Here is a 14,822-nt window from a genome sequence, read left to right as displayed (position 1 = left end):
TACTCTCAAGGTTTTTTTGTTTGATTATAGTCTGTCACAAGCTTCTGTTTTCTGAGTTATATGTTTAGGGATGTTTTTTACATTAAACCTTGGAAACTTTTAACATTGTATTTTGATTACTGATACTAGAATGATTGGACTATTATCATATGAAAGTAATTAGTTAATTCGATTCGATATTGTTTTTGTAGACTCGACCAGTGTTCTTTGAATTAGATTTGATGAAATTCGCAGTAATAATATAAAGATATTTACATTTACATTTTAGATAAAGATCGATCATAAGCTCTTACAATGACACAACTGCGACACATATGTCGGATACCAATGTCTAGTTTTCTCGATCAATAATTTTACCACATTTTGGCATGAAAATGTTACACTTCTGCACGATCCTCTTCTTCTAAGGTATAGTCAGACTGGTAAAATTATCATCCGCAGTGGAGATTCTCTAATCAGTCTCTCATCGAATCTAAGAATATATCTGACAATTTTATTAAATATCAATGGAATTAATGAGAGGCTGTGACAAGCAAATTTTCCAATGCAGATAATTGACGACAAAGAGGAGCACCATTCCATTGAGCCAGACAAGCAATATGATTCAACCATAGTATGAAAACAAACTCAAATATTGGTTTTGACACGCGACAGGCGGAAATAAATTGAAGAAAGCTCAGAAAATTTGCACCAATCATATCAAAGATTGAATATCTCATATGTCCAGACATATTATAAGCAAATTCATCATCGTAAAAAAAACTCACAATATCTATAAAGAAACTCAGAGAAGCTACTAAAGATGTAGAGATGGCAGACAATCTACATGGCATCAATTCAGACCGCCCGTCTGCTGATATATCATCATTGTTTCATCCAATTATACACAATAAAAGAAAATTGAAAAAAAAATATTAAACTGGATTTAAAAAGAGACATTGGCATCAGATAATAAGCGGAGATTGTTTATCAACACTGTTCTTCTGTGTGTTTTAAGCATAATATTCATCAATTCTTCATCTGCCAATATTAATCAAACTACACCCCATAAAAATCTGATTTAAAAAAGAGAAGTTTCGGTCAATTCATTTGACGCCAAAGCAAAAGAAAATATGCAATGGGTTGGTAAGATAACCGTTTCTATCTCTGCACCCGTTCTTAACTAATCTACCATTCTTTGTGATTTTACTCGCATTCGGTAGAAAAGTGGGTAAACAGATGCATTCAGATCAATCGAAATCGAATTTAAAAAAAAAAAAACATGACACTAATCTACTACATGTTCAAGGACGCAAACAAAGAAACAATTAAAAACATACACCAACAGAGCGATGAGGCGACTAGATAGAACTGCGGAGGAAGAATATGTTTGATCGGTAATGTTTATTAAGATTCGAAACATCGAATTTATATAACTGGATATGGCTTCTGTTTCTCGCGGTTTAGGGTTTCGCTTGGTTTCATTGGGCTCAAGAGTAAATAACCCGGCCCGTTATCGTAAACTACTTCACGGATCTTGTAATTTAGTTCATGGTTCATATATGTGCTCCAAACTGTTTTCTTTTTGGTTTCTAATGTATATAATGTTTTATTTTAATATAATTTACTAGAGATATATTTGTTGAAATACTATTTTTAGTTGAAATATTTTTAATGTAATGAGAATTATTATTTATATACAATTTTTTTTATATTTTCGGATTTTATATATAATTTATGTTTAAATTTGGATAGATGATTTATTTTGTTATTTTTCTTAAGCAGGCTATTTTTTTGGAAATCAAATTATGGATAATTTGTTTATTTAAACTATTTTACATTAATTTAGTTTAAACGATTTAAACTAAAATAAGGTGATTTTTTAAAATGAAATAAAATTAGACCTTTGGTCAAAAAGTTTAATAAAGTTAGACCATCTGGTTTGAAAAATTCTCTTTTTTATTGCTTAGCGTTTATCTGAATATTTCTCATTTTTAGTTTGTGTTTGGTGTAAACGTCTCCTATTTATTGTCCGTTGACTCCGTTCAATGAACTTCATATATTCTTCCGACTAAACAATAACAAAAAAACTCATGACGATTAAGAAGTACTTTTACAAGTACGATATCCAACCACTCGCACGTTTACCAAATCTCGAGTGTGTGTACCTTTGCTCGTTCCTGATTTTCAAAAAACGAACCCATCTAACATAGAAGAAGAGGTTAACGATCTCGACCGTTGCTACTGATCATTGCTCATATCAGACGGTGGCAAGAAGCTCTCCAAACACAGCCCACTAAAATTAAAATCCACTTCCTCAATCTTCCACTTCTCCTCAATTCTTCTCCGATGATTAACCGCTCCCCCGTATCGATAAAGCGTGGTCAACGTTCGACCACCGTGAGCTATGTTGACCGAGTCAACGTACATGTAATCATCAATGATCGATTCCATGCTTGTCTCCCAGAAAACGCCGTCGTTTTTGCCCCTAGCGGATCTGACTCTCACGAGCTTTGTGTCACCAAACTTTACCAGAAGTCCCGTCCTTTGGCTGAAGTAACCCCACACCGTGTGGTGGATCACCTCCGTGTTGGCCGAACACTGCGCCTTGAGTATATCTGCTGGTGTCTCTACCTTTAAGACGAAACAGTCTTCGCCGTTAACGGTCTGTTCGCCGATACAAACCGCGTCTAAAAAGAGACTAGCAGTACACCTAGGGTCAAGTCCCTGCATCCACATCGTATTTTAAAATATCTAATTTCACAAACTTACAACTACAAGTCTACAACCGATATAAGTTATAACAAAGTCTTTAAAAAAAAATTACAACAATAATTTGATGGTTACTGCCAACGCATATGCAACACAAAGTTTACAGTTAGTTTTTTACAGTCCAAAGAATCATCCATTCTGTTTATGCTCTCTTTTTATAAGTTTTATTGCTAAAAACCCGTCTAAAGACCACAAATATTAATACAAAACCAGTAGAGTTGTTTATAATTCACGTATATGCATTAACCATGTTCAAACATAACAACAACATTAATACAAAACCAGTAGACTACAACATTAAAGTGCTGTTCGTTTGGTTGCCGCAGATCCGGCGTCTGCGTCTGCGGCAATGATTTTCGCAGCAAGCTTGTTCGTTTCATTGACGCCGGTACGTGCGTCTGCGTCTGCGTCTAAATGCCAAGACCTGCGTCAGACGCCCAAAAATCCCGCGACCGCGACTAATAACCAGCGTCTATTTAATCTATTTACTATTTTACCCTTAACCTAATTCACTAATTACAAAAATACCTAAGCTATTTTTGAGGCAGACGCCTTATCTTCTCCATTGACGCCACTGCCTTTTCTTCTCCATCTCTCTCGAATCTCGATCTCAGACCTATCTCTCTCTCTCTCTCTCTCTCTCTCTCTCTCTCTCTCTCTCTCTCTCTCTCTCTCTCTCTCTCTCTCTCTCTCTCTCTCTCTCTCTCGTTCTCTCGATCTCATCTCACTCTCACTCATCTCACTCTCTCGTTTAGACTCAAAGTACACAATCATTTGTCTGCTTTTCTGAGTTGTTTGTAATGGAACAGAAAAACTTACATGTGTATTTGCTTTGTCTCAGGCTCTCTCAGGCTTCTCCATAGCTTTCTGTGTGTGTGTCTCAAGCTCTCCTAAGCTTTGTCTGTCTTTCACTGTCTTGTAAGGTAATCAGATGATTTTTTTTTTTAAATTCAGGTTTGAGACTCTTGCTGTTTATTTATATCCTATGGCGATACTAATTGTTGTCAATGATGTTTTCAGGTCAACAACACAGATGCTGATGCGAAGATTCGAGTCAATCTCCGTGAGTGTTTGATCGTCTCTCGTAGGTGACTTGAGTTTGTTGTGACTTAGCTTATCTGTTTTTTTCTTTATCAGAGGCGCAAGTTGTTGAGACGAAAGCTGAGGCGAAGAAGAAGAAACCTGTAGAGAGGTAACAACACTCGTTAGACTTACTTACTTCTTCTTCTATATGTTGATATTGAGTTTGTTCCTTCTTGGTATTATTTTGGACTTCTTCAGGAAGAAGTCAACATCTGATGAACCCAAGGCAAAGAGAGTCAGGAAGGCCAAGGATGAGAAGAAGAGCTCTGCCTCTAACAACAAGCCCAAGCGTCCTCTTACTGCTTTCTTCATTTTCATGTAATCTTCATCCTTGCATAGTCGTCTTGTTTTGGTTTTGTTTGCTGGCGTTTATGTACTGAGATTAAGCTGGCATTGTCTGTCTATTTTGCAGGAATGATTTCTGCAAAACTTTCAAAGAAGAGAATCCTTCTTCTAACGTTAAGGATGTAAGTTGTAACAAAGTTTGTTACTTTACATGAATTGGTCTGCTAGTGTTTGTGATGATTTAAGTGACTATGCTTTCTACGTGATCGTAGGTCTAGGTCGTAACCAAGTTTGTTACTTTACATGATTAGTATGCTACTGGTGATGAAGGTTTAATAGTGTATGCTTTCTTATATTATCGTAGGTTGCAAAGCAGGGTGGTGAAAAATGGAAGTCTTTGACTGAGGAAGTGAGTTGCTCTGTCCTTTGCTTCTTCCCTTAGTTTCATGGTGATTTGCTTATTGTGATCTTACTCTGTATTCTTTTGATCATTTAGGAAAAGAAAGTTTATTTGGATAAGGCTGCTGAACTAAAGGCAGAGTACAACAAGTCACTGGAGAGCAGTGATGCCGATGAGGAAGTATGTGTTTCGTCATTAATTGTTTTGTCTGTACATTTTTCTCACTATAACATGGAATATTGAATCTTAAGTTGATATGATGACTTATTTAGGAAGAGGATGAGGAGAAGCAGTCAGATGATGATGCCGATGAAAAACAATCTGACGAGGCTGATGGGTCTAAGCAGTCGACGTTTACCGTATTAAATCATGTTTTAGTTAATGATTTGATTTTTTTTTTAAGACTTGTTGTAATATTTTTTTTATCAACCAACTTAATTTCATGTTTTTTTTATCTGTAAAACATATTTGTCTTATTTGTTTGAAGTGATAATTTCAAAAATTAGATTTTATCATATTTACTTCAGTATAATTTTTTTAATATGATTGATTATGATTATAAAGTAGTTTGATGTATTATTTTTATTTTTATTTAGCTTATGATTTATGACATCAAATATTTTTATATTTGACCAAAAATTTATTACCAATTAAATATAATATTCTTATGGATGTAAATATATTTAAACTACATTTTATTTATTTAAAATACAATTTTATAAATTTTTAAAAATAAAATATGAATAAATAAAAATAGTCGCAGCGTCAACCAAACGAACAACCCAAAACAGCGTCATGCGTCGGCGTCCTGCGGCTGCGTCAATTTTCTGCGTCTTCGAAACGAACAACAATCGGCGTCAGCGTCGGCGTCTATGAAACGAACATCAGACTAAACGAGTTTGACGCAGCTGCTGACGCCGACGCTGACGCCGACGCTGACGCTAAAACCGGCGGCAACCAAACGAACAGGCCTTAAGTGGTTAAAGTTGAGATATATGGGTACCTGAAAAAAACGGCGGAGAGGACGAGGAGGGCCACGGTGAGCTTGGGAAGGCTGGGTGGATGATTGGTTCCAAGCCACTTTGCCGTCACTACCGGCGTTAATCTTGAAACCGGAAACCACTAGCTCCAAGAACCAAAGGTTTTGATTCTTCTGCCATAAAACAAAACCTCCGACTTCGAAATTGCCTTTCCCCAGCCGCACAGGCGTGGCTGTTATCCCTTCATCCTCTCCAGCAACCATCCCGGAGCCTTGCATCCTCACCTGCCCCACCGCATACATGCTCTTCACCGCGTTCAAAGCGGCAGGACCTCCACACGCAGCCACGTATTGCTGCACTATGTACTTAGCCGTTGACGCCTCCTTCAAATACACCATAATTACACATATATCAAATTCCACATACTGTACTAGTGTTTTTTTAATACTTAGCCAAAAGTATATTTTAATATATATTTATGATCAAATATATTATATTTTATAGCAAGAAAAGAGATATTAGCGATATGCCATACACATGTTTATCTCTATAAATGTTTTTTTATCTCTATAAATTTTCTTCTTAGGAAATCATGTAGTCTATTATAGGGTAATCTCATGAATTATGTAATAGTCTTATAGTCCAATTTTCTCAATTGAGTTCTACTAGTAGAGCATATATACAAACCAGGTGGAAATTCAAACCTTTTTTTTGTCAACCTGGAAATTCAAACCTAAAACAACTATCAAAACCCAAAATTAAACCAGGTGAAAATTCAGCACACAAATAAAATAAAATAAAAACACAAAATAGATAACATGATTATATAGACGTACGATGGAAGTGACATTGATGGGTCGTGAGAGACAAAATTCAAGAGGGACATGAAACGGAATAAGAGGACTTCCCACGATCTTCAACAACGCCACAAACTCATTATCTGTTTTGGACTGCAAATGCATATTAACATTACTCATCGACGACGAAGACGCCCGTGGTTTCATGTCAGCGGCGACTGCTGTCACGACGGCATGAGCCTTCATAAGAGCGTGCATATTCCTCCATCGCCCCGTCGCGCTGCTTCCCATCTTCGTAAACATTTCTTCCGGCACAGGAACCTCTAAAACCGTCTCTAACCCGTCTTCATTGTCTAAATTCGGACAAAGCTTCCTCATCTTCATCTATTAGTTTAATTTTTTTCTTTCTTTTCCTGAATGATACGAGAGAAAGAGAGGATTAGGGTTCTCCTCTTTCTCCGAGTTCTTGTTACGGGAGAGAGATGGGGAGATTTTGGAGGATCATGAGGATTAACTACAAAAAAACTATTCTTGATTATGTTCTTGATCGTTTTCTGTTGGCCGGCTTTTATATATAACTAAGGTGCTCCTTGCTCATAGCAATCGTGAGAACACGATTTCAAGAGGATCCATCCAAACTATATATCTTATATACTGATATGACATATACATGAATTTACGCTTCTGTGTCTATGTATGGACGTTGACAGTTGATATATTAATTCGCATACGAATATATATATGTGTGTTTATGGATATACATTATGGTCGTGTGCTTCATATATATACGTGGAAGAAAAATACTCCTAGTTGAGGAATAATATCTAAATGTATACAATCGGAGTGGTAAGGCAGGAGACCTATTTTATCGAATCTCTTCCATTAATTAAACGCCCTTTAATCTAGTTGTTATATATCCTAAATTATTATTTGTTCATCAATTCATCTAGAAGTGGACTATTGCATGTACTTTATGATTATGACGATTTAATTATCGACCAGAAATACGTAATCAATGTTTTGGTTAAAGTAAAGGAGCATGTCTCCTTTGAAATTGAAACCATAGAACAAAGGGAATCAGAGGAAGATATAGACTGTAACTAGTAATTGATAAAAGAATAGATGCAAAAATGGAATATTAGTGAAATAAGATTATCATCCTAGTTGTTTTGGTGACATCAAATCAAGTTTTTCTTCATAACATTTGCAAATTATTCAAGAAAGTCGATCAACCAAGAAAAGCTCCAGCAAAATTCACTGCCTCACAGTCACAGGAGCAATCAAGAACATATACAGTAGAGGAGGAGAAGAGCTGAAGGCAATGAACAACTTTGTACGATATTCTAAAGATGTCTTTTAAGAAAGCTAGCTTCACTTCAAGCGTAAAACCATGATTAATGCATATTTCTTAAGAAAAAATTCTAAGCGGATATAAGAGACGTCTCTTATATTTGATAAGAGACTCTCCATAAGCGATCTGCATTAAATCATGTCCTAAATAGCAGCCACACTGAGTCTATATTGATGCTCTTAAATTGGATAAAAACAAGTTTAATGCAAATCCAAAAGTAAATACACTCTTCCTCTTATTGAACGTATACTTGTGAAAGCAATTCTTATATTTTTCTCAACTAAATATTACAGATTTGTATATTATAACAATTTTTTGACTTTTTTTTTTGGGCAATGTAACAATTTTTTGATATACCGAACTAAAACAAAATAAAAAGAGAACTCAATCTCTCTCTTCAGACGCCCCAGCTTCTCTCTAGCGACCGACAAGATCTGCTTTCCGTTTCCAGCCGACAGTGAGGCTCTCTTAGCCACTGTCGGTCCGGCGTTTCCTCTCTTCCCTTTTCGTTTTTCTTTAGCCTAGTTTGTATAAGCTTCTCTTTATTCCGGCTTCCGGCGTCGCACTCTATTAAAGTGGGTGGTTGGCTTTTTGACTCCGGCGTGGCGCATGTTCTTCTCAGGTGAACGGTTGGCCTTATGTTTTCCGCGTTGTCTGGTCCTCGCAGTCGACGGCGGTCTTTTGGCGAAGTAAAGCGGCTTCGATGGTGAAGCAGATGTTTCGAGGGTGATGTGATCTTCGGTCGTCAGCGCTGATTTGATAGATCCGGATGAGATATTGAAACTGGTCCGATGAATCTCTATGGGGATCAGAATATCGACGACGAAGATGGGTGTGGGTTTTTCGGCTCCGGCGTGTTCCGGCGGAACGGGTGTTCGTTTCGTCGTCTCCGGCGATGTCTCGGTGAGTGGGTCACGGTGTGTGACGTGGTGATAGGTTGAAAGGGCCGGAAAGAGTGTTCCGGCGAGTTTCGATATTCCGGTGAAGCGTGTCGTTGCTTACTCCGGTGGTGATTCCTTGGCGGTGACGACGCAGTGGATAGTGACGCGTGTTCTCTCGTTTGGTGAAATCTCAACACGTGTCCTTGGCGTTATCAGAGTTAATGCGTGTTTCGTTACGCGTTTCTGCATGAAGTGTCTAAGCCGAAAGGATCAATCGATTGGGCCTTTGGTGGGTTCGGGTACTTGTTAGGCCAATATGTGGGCCTGTAGCTTTAGTTTGTTTGGATGTGTATATGTGGCTCCCTTTTCTGGGCTTGTAGTATGCCTTTTAGTATTAATAATACTTTTAGATGGCAAAAAAAAAAAAAAAAAAAGAGAACTGTGGCAAGAAACTGCACGTGCAGTGAATATGAATCGCCGGATCATTGTCAATTTGTGTTTGTGTGGCCAAGCAGTAGGACCGTGCGGTTTGGCATTTTTCTGATCAGATTCAAGTCTCATTTCCCAAAGTACATAGGTTGTTGCTAACTATAGAGAGTATAGTGTGAGTTTGGAATTACTATCTTAGGTTTTGGTTTTTTATATTCAAATAATTTTTCCAGTAAAATTTTATTCTACATAGATTGAAGTTATCCAACAATCATCAAACTAAGAACAAAATTGTATAAGTCTTTATAGAAATGTTTTATTGATGCATATTAAAATTATAATAGATTTTGTTGTATATATTCAATAAATTTCCAGTGAACTTTTATTTAAAGTGGATAGAAATTAATCGTCCAACTAATTATATCATTATTAATTATTCATGTGAGTTCCATAGACAAAATTATATTTTATATTTATTTTTTAAAATATAAATACAAAATTTGACCAAAAATACAAAATATTTTAAAATATGAAGATAATTAACCTTTTTTGTTCTTCTTATCCTCCCTTAAACTCAGCGCAGACCAAAGAAGACCAGAGTGTTTCGGACACAAAGATCTCAAATCAGACAAGTTTAATTTTTAATCTTCCTCTTACCACAACGTTGTTTGACTTCCAAAAGAAAAAAAAAAAATCTTCAGATAGATTCCGACAGGATAAATCTTCTTCCCTTTCAGATCTCCAAACTCCAACAGATCTGCTGCAAAAAATGGCGGTTACTTCCTGATCTCAAGAAGCAAAAGAAAGAAAGAAGAACCCATCTGCTAGCCTTGGTTGCACTCTTTAATGGCGGGTTTTCAAAAAGGCAAGTCCTTTCTCTTCTTCGTCTCGTTTAGTGTTCTTTTCCTTTCGCCGATCGTAACCGCCTCCGAGTCCGATCCGGTAGTGCCCTACGAGAACTCAGACGCTAGGTTGCATAGACTCGAGGAGCTCTTTTAGTGTTTCAGATGAACAGAAATTGGAGCTTCTTCCTCAAGCAAACATGGAGAAAAGATGATCTCATGAGAGAGAAAGAGAGAAGAAGACGACAAAATAATGAAACTTTCTGTTAGCATTAAAGTGTGACGAATGGGTCACATATATACAGTTGATACAATCATCTGACCGGAACAAACCGGGTATAATAAGTTTAATTTACTAAACCGAAATACAATCAATTAGGCAAATAAACCAATATTCCCCCTCAAGATGGAGCGAAGATATTGATGAACTCCATCTTGCTTAAGATATGTCTGAAGGGATTTGGATATAACGGTTTAGTGAGAATGTCCGCGAGCTGGTTCTCTGACCGAACATGAAGAGTCTTGATCATACCTGACACAACACGTTCACGAACAATGTGACAATCACGTTCAACGTGCTTCGTCCGTTCATGGAAGACAGCATTGTTGGCGATGTGAATAGCGGCGGTGTTGTCGCAGTAAAGAGGAGCAGGGCCGGTAGGAGCAATCCAGAGATCCTCAAGAAGATTACGGAACCAGATCATTTCACGAACAGCTTCAGACATGGCTCGATATTCCGATTCCGCAGAAGAACTGGAAACTGTGTCCTGTTTGTTTGACTTCCAAGCAATAAGAGCAGAGCCAACAAATACACACAAACCAGAAACACTGCGGCGAGTATCAGGGCAAGAGCTCCAAGAAGCATCGGCAAAGGCAGAGAGGCGCAAGTCTGAACTAGAAGAGTAGAAAAGACCTTGTCCCACTGTTCCTTTCAAGTAGTGTAGCACTTTGTAAGCAGCATGGAGATGAGGAGCACGAGGAGAAGCAGTGAATTGACATAGTTGATGAACGGCAAACGTTATGTCAGGCCGAGTAAATGTCAAGTAAAGAAGCTTCCCAACCAGTCGACGATATACTTCTGGTTTCTCCAATAAATCACCTTCCTTTGCAGACAATTTGACACTAGGATCCATAGGAATTGAAGCTGGTTTGCAACCAAGAAGACCAGTTTCAGTTAAGAGGTCCAAGATGTACTTCCTTTGACAAAGAGTAATTCCAGCAGATGATCGAGCTATCTCAAGGCCTAAGAAGTACCGAAGTGTGCCCAAATCTCTAAGCTTGAACGAAGCCTCAAGAGCAGCCTTGAGAAGTGTTGTAGCATGATCACAACTGCTAGCTATGATGATGTCATCAACGTAGACGAGTACAGCCATGTATACACTACCAGAGTTCTTGATGAAAAGTGTATGATCACCTGATGAAGTCTTGAAACCCAACTGGTGTAAAGCAGCTGAAAACTTCAAGAACCATTGGCGAGAGGCTTGTTTAAGGCCGTATAGGGACTTCTTAAGCTTGCAGACTGCGTTTGGTGGGAACGATTCCCCCTGTCTTGGAGAGTATCCAGGAGGTAAGGTCATGTAGATTTCCTCCTCAAGGTCGCCATTGAGAAAGGCATTGGAAATGTCTAGCTGAGTGAGTGACCAACCCTTAGCTGCTGCAACGGCTATAAGAAGTTTCACAGTTGCAAGCTTCGCAACAGGTGAGAACGTCTCAACATAGTCTAAGCCTTCTTGTTGAGTGTATCCCTTTGCAACCAGACGTGCCTTGTATCTCTCAATAGTTCCATCCGCATTGAGCTTAATCTTATAAACCCACTTACAACCCACTGCTTTCTTTCCTGCAGGTAGAGAACAGACAATCCAAGTGCCGTTATCCTCAAGAGCAGTGACTTCTATACCCATAGCATCGCACCATTCTTTGATCTTACAGGCCTGAGCATAGGTGCTTGGTTCAGGGACACTGTTAAGAGCATTGATGAAGATCATGTATGGATCAGAAAGCGCATCGTAGGAAAGAACATTAGAAATAGGATGTTCAGTGGAGCAGACTGCAGATGAACATTGATAATCTTGGAGATGTCTCGGTGGCTTAGAGACACGTTTGGATGGAGCAGGTACCTCTTGATCAGGAACAGACGGAGTAGAGCAAGAGGCAGGTGCAGAAGGCTCAACAGAAGTAGAAAGCCGAGGAAAGAAATCCTCATAACCACTAGGCAAAGATGGTTGTAGATATGGGAACAGAGTCTCATGAAAGACAACGTTCCGTGAAATAAAGACAGTGTTGCTTTGAAGATCAAGGAGCTTGTAGCCTTTGTATCCCGAAGGGTAACCAAGAAACACACAAGCACGAGCTCTGTCTTCAAATTTGTGTCTTTGCTTAGGAGAAGTACTTGCATAACAGAGACACCCAAACGTCTTGAGGTTTGTGTAGTCAGGTAATTTGTTATGAAGCATTTCAAACGGAGTCTTGTTGGAGATGACTTGTGAAGGAGTTCGATTGATGAGGAAAACCGAAGTCAGTACACAGTCCCCCCACAAGCTCAGTGGAACACCAGACTGGAACATCAATGCACGCGCAACGTTGAGGATGTGTTGGTGCTTTCTCTCCACTACTGAGTTCTGCTCAGGAGTTTCTGTACAGCAGTGATAAGAAACAATCCCCTTTTTCTTGTATAAAGCGTCAAAACGCAGTTCCGGTGCATTGTCTGAGCGGACTGATTTCACTTGAGCAGAGTACTGCGTCTCTATCATCTTGATGAAGTCTGGGAACACAGTAAGAACGTCACTCTTCAATTTGAGAAGATAGATCCAAGTGACTCTCGTGTGGTCGTCAACTATGGTAAGAAAGTAACGATATCCTTCTTGTGTTGGCTCAGAGAATGGCCCCCAGACGTCAATATGAAGTAATTCAAAAGGATGAGAGCAAAGCTTAGGATTAAGGGTAAAGGATAGTTTCTTTTGTTTAGCGCGATGACAAATATCACAGTGCAAAGGTCCTTTATTCTTAGCTTTTGAAAATCCAAGTACATCATGAAGAAGCTCAAGTCTTTTAAAAGATGTGTGGCCAAAACGTTGGTGCCAAATAGAAGCATCAACAACAGCGTTTGAACGAAAAGAAGAGGTTTCTAAAACTGCAGTTCCAGCTTCTTCAAGATCCAGAACATACAGGTTTGCCATCCTTCTACCTCTGCCAATCATCGACCCCTTGGAAGGATCCTGTATTTCAAAACATCCAGAATCAAAGGTCACACGAGCACCAAGATCTGATGTTAAACAGCTGATGCTCAAGAGGTTCAAACGGAATTCCGGTATATAAAGAACATTCTGCAAAGTCAGAGTGTGTGTGAGGGTAATCTTGCCCACTCCACCAACTCGAATAGATGAACCGTTAGGAAGATTCACAAGAGGTTTAGCAGAAGTGTCAAGAGTAGTAAAAGAGCTACGATCATGACATACATGATGCGTAGCACCGGAGTCAATAATCCACGTTTGTTGATCAGTAACGCAGTTAGCGAAGCTTAAAAGACCAACGAAACGAAAAGTGGAGGAAGAGAAAGAGATACCAGAGGGATCATGCTGTTGGATCGCAGAGACAGAGGCAGAATCAGAAGACTTCGTCTGAAGTTGACTGCTAAAATAAGCAATGAAGTTCTGAATCTGGTCTTTGTTCAACTGGCCAACCAAGTTATCCAAACCAGAGACAGGAGATGGCTGACTAGAGACGTTAGCAGCAACAGCAGCAGGTTTGGATCTATCAGGTCCTGGCTTTCCTTTCTTCCATCCCACGGGATACCCATGGAGTTTGTAACAACGATCGATGACATGACCAGTATTACCGCAGTGAGAGCAGATAGCACTAGACTTCTTGTGGAAAGCATTCAACGTTCCAGGTTGAGAGACGGAATCATTTGAAGTGCTACCAGAAGGAGTCAGTGCAGAGGATTGAGAGGGATCATTATTGACGTGAAACGCAGCAGGAGCAATCACAGAGTTAAACTGACGTTGGCTATCATCTTGATCGAGGATGTTACATATCTCAGCAAGGTCTGGTAAAGGTTTCTTCATGATGATTTGGCTGCGAATGATAGAGTACTTTTCATTCAAGCCAGAGAGGAACTTGATGATACGGCTTCGCTCAACCTTTGCCTTAGCAGAACGTTGACTGACACAGTTGAAGGTGTTACAACACAAGCACATCTCTGGTGGTTCAGCACCATCAAGGTTGTCCCAAAGAGTTTTGAGTGCTGTGTAGTATCCTGAGAGATCCAGAGAACCTTGACGAAGGTCTTGGATTTGTTGTATCAGCTGAAAGGTTCTAGGCAAGTTGGTTTTGTGAAAGCGATTGTGTAAATCATCCCAAATCTCAGTGGCGTCATCAAAAGATAAAATGCTACCATAGATCGGCTTTGTAACTGAGTTAAGCAACCATGATTTGACCATGCTATTACAGCGTGACCAGATGCGAAACAGAGGGTCACCTAACGCAGGACGGCGAAGAGATCCATCGACGAAAGCGATCTTATTCTTCGCGTCAAGAGCGATTTTCATGGCAGAGCACCACTGAGTGTAGTTGGATCCATCCAGCTGTACGGAAACGATCTGCAAGCCTGGATGATCGGCGTGGTGGAGGAACAGCGGAGAGTGAACGCTATCAGGGTTCATCACGGCGGCGAGAGCAAGCGAACCAGGAGACGGAGCTACAACGGCTTCAACAGGGGAAGCAGAGCCACGAACAGGGTTCGAGCTACCAGCACGTGTAAAACGACCGGTGCGACGACTACGACGGAGAGTAACAACCATCGTGACAAGAGCGACGATCAAAAGGAAACCCAGATAAAGTGAGAAACGAGATCTAACAGTGAAATGAGAAAGAAATCTCAAAACGGAGCTCGATCGAAACGAAAACGAAAGGAGAGAACGATGTTGAGCTGAGCTCAACGCTCTGATACCATTTTAGTGTTTCAGATGAACAGAAATTGGAGCTTCTTCCTCAAGCAAACATGGAGAAAAGATGATCTCATGAG

The 14,822-nt window shown here is 39.4% G+C and overlaps 3 protein-coding genes, 1 long non-coding RNA gene and 1 other non-coding gene across 5 annotated transcripts; 1 reads left to right on the top strand and 4 right to left on the bottom strand.

Moving 5' to 3' along the window:
• Nucleotides 1-227: 227 nt before the first annotated feature.
• Nucleotides 228-1,378, bottom strand: LOC130497451 (uncharacterized). The gene is made up of 2 exons (XR_008936436.1): nucleotides 1,320-1,378; nucleotides 228-484 (listed from the first exon to the last, which is right to left on the bottom strand). It is a non-coding gene; the product is annotated as an uncharacterized LOC130497451 (long non-coding RNA).
• Nucleotides 938-1,028, bottom strand: LOC130498211 (small nucleolar RNA R16). The gene has a single exon (XR_008937132.1). It is a non-coding gene; the product is annotated as a small nucleolar RNA R16 (small nucleolar RNA).
• A 665-nt stretch (nucleotides 1,379-2,043) lies between the features above and the next one.
• Nucleotides 2,044-2,998, bottom strand: LOC130497465 (uncharacterized). The gene has a single exon (XM_056990269.1). The coding sequence runs from the start codon at nucleotides 2,716-2,718 to the stop codon at nucleotides 2,221-2,223; it is 498 nt and encodes a 165-aa protein (XP_056846249.1). The 5' UTR covers nucleotides 2,719-2,998; the 3' UTR covers nucleotides 2,044-2,220.
• Nucleotides 2,999-3,100: 102 nt separating this feature from the next.
• Nucleotides 3,101-5,036, top strand: LOC108819957 (high mobility group B protein 7-like). The gene is made up of 9 exons (XM_056991356.1): nucleotides 3,101-3,139; nucleotides 3,615-3,674; nucleotides 3,772-3,814; nucleotides 3,889-3,943; nucleotides 4,033-4,152; nucleotides 4,247-4,301; nucleotides 4,484-4,528; nucleotides 4,616-4,699; nucleotides 4,792-5,036. The coding sequence occupies exons 1-9, from the start codon at nucleotides 3,101-3,103 to the stop codon at nucleotides 4,978-4,980; spliced, it is 690 nt and encodes a 229-aa protein (XP_056847336.1). The 3' UTR covers nucleotides 4,981-5,036.
• Nucleotides 5,037-5,338: 302 nt separating this feature from the next.
• LOC130498020 (uncharacterized) lies at nucleotides 5,339-6,680 on the bottom strand. The gene is made up of 3 exons (XM_056991355.1): nucleotides 6,336-6,680; nucleotides 5,523-5,882; nucleotides 5,339-5,389 (listed from the first exon to the last, which is right to left on the bottom strand). Exons 1-3 carry the CDS (start codon nucleotides 6,678-6,680, stop codon nucleotides 5,339-5,341), a joined length of 756 nt encoding a protein of 251 aa, XP_056847335.1.
• Nucleotides 6,681-14,822: the final 8,142 nt, after the last annotated feature.

The sequence above is a fragment of the Raphanus sativus genome, chromosome 7, assembly GCF_000801105.2.
Source record: "Raphanus sativus cultivar WK10039 chromosome 7, ASM80110v3, whole genome shotgun sequence".
Lineage (NCBI taxonomy): Eukaryota > Viridiplantae > Streptophyta > Magnoliopsida > Brassicales > Brassicaceae > Raphanus > Raphanus sativus.
The sequence above is the reverse complement of the archived record's forward strand: the minus strand, read 5'-3'. Positions and strand labels throughout refer to the sequence as shown.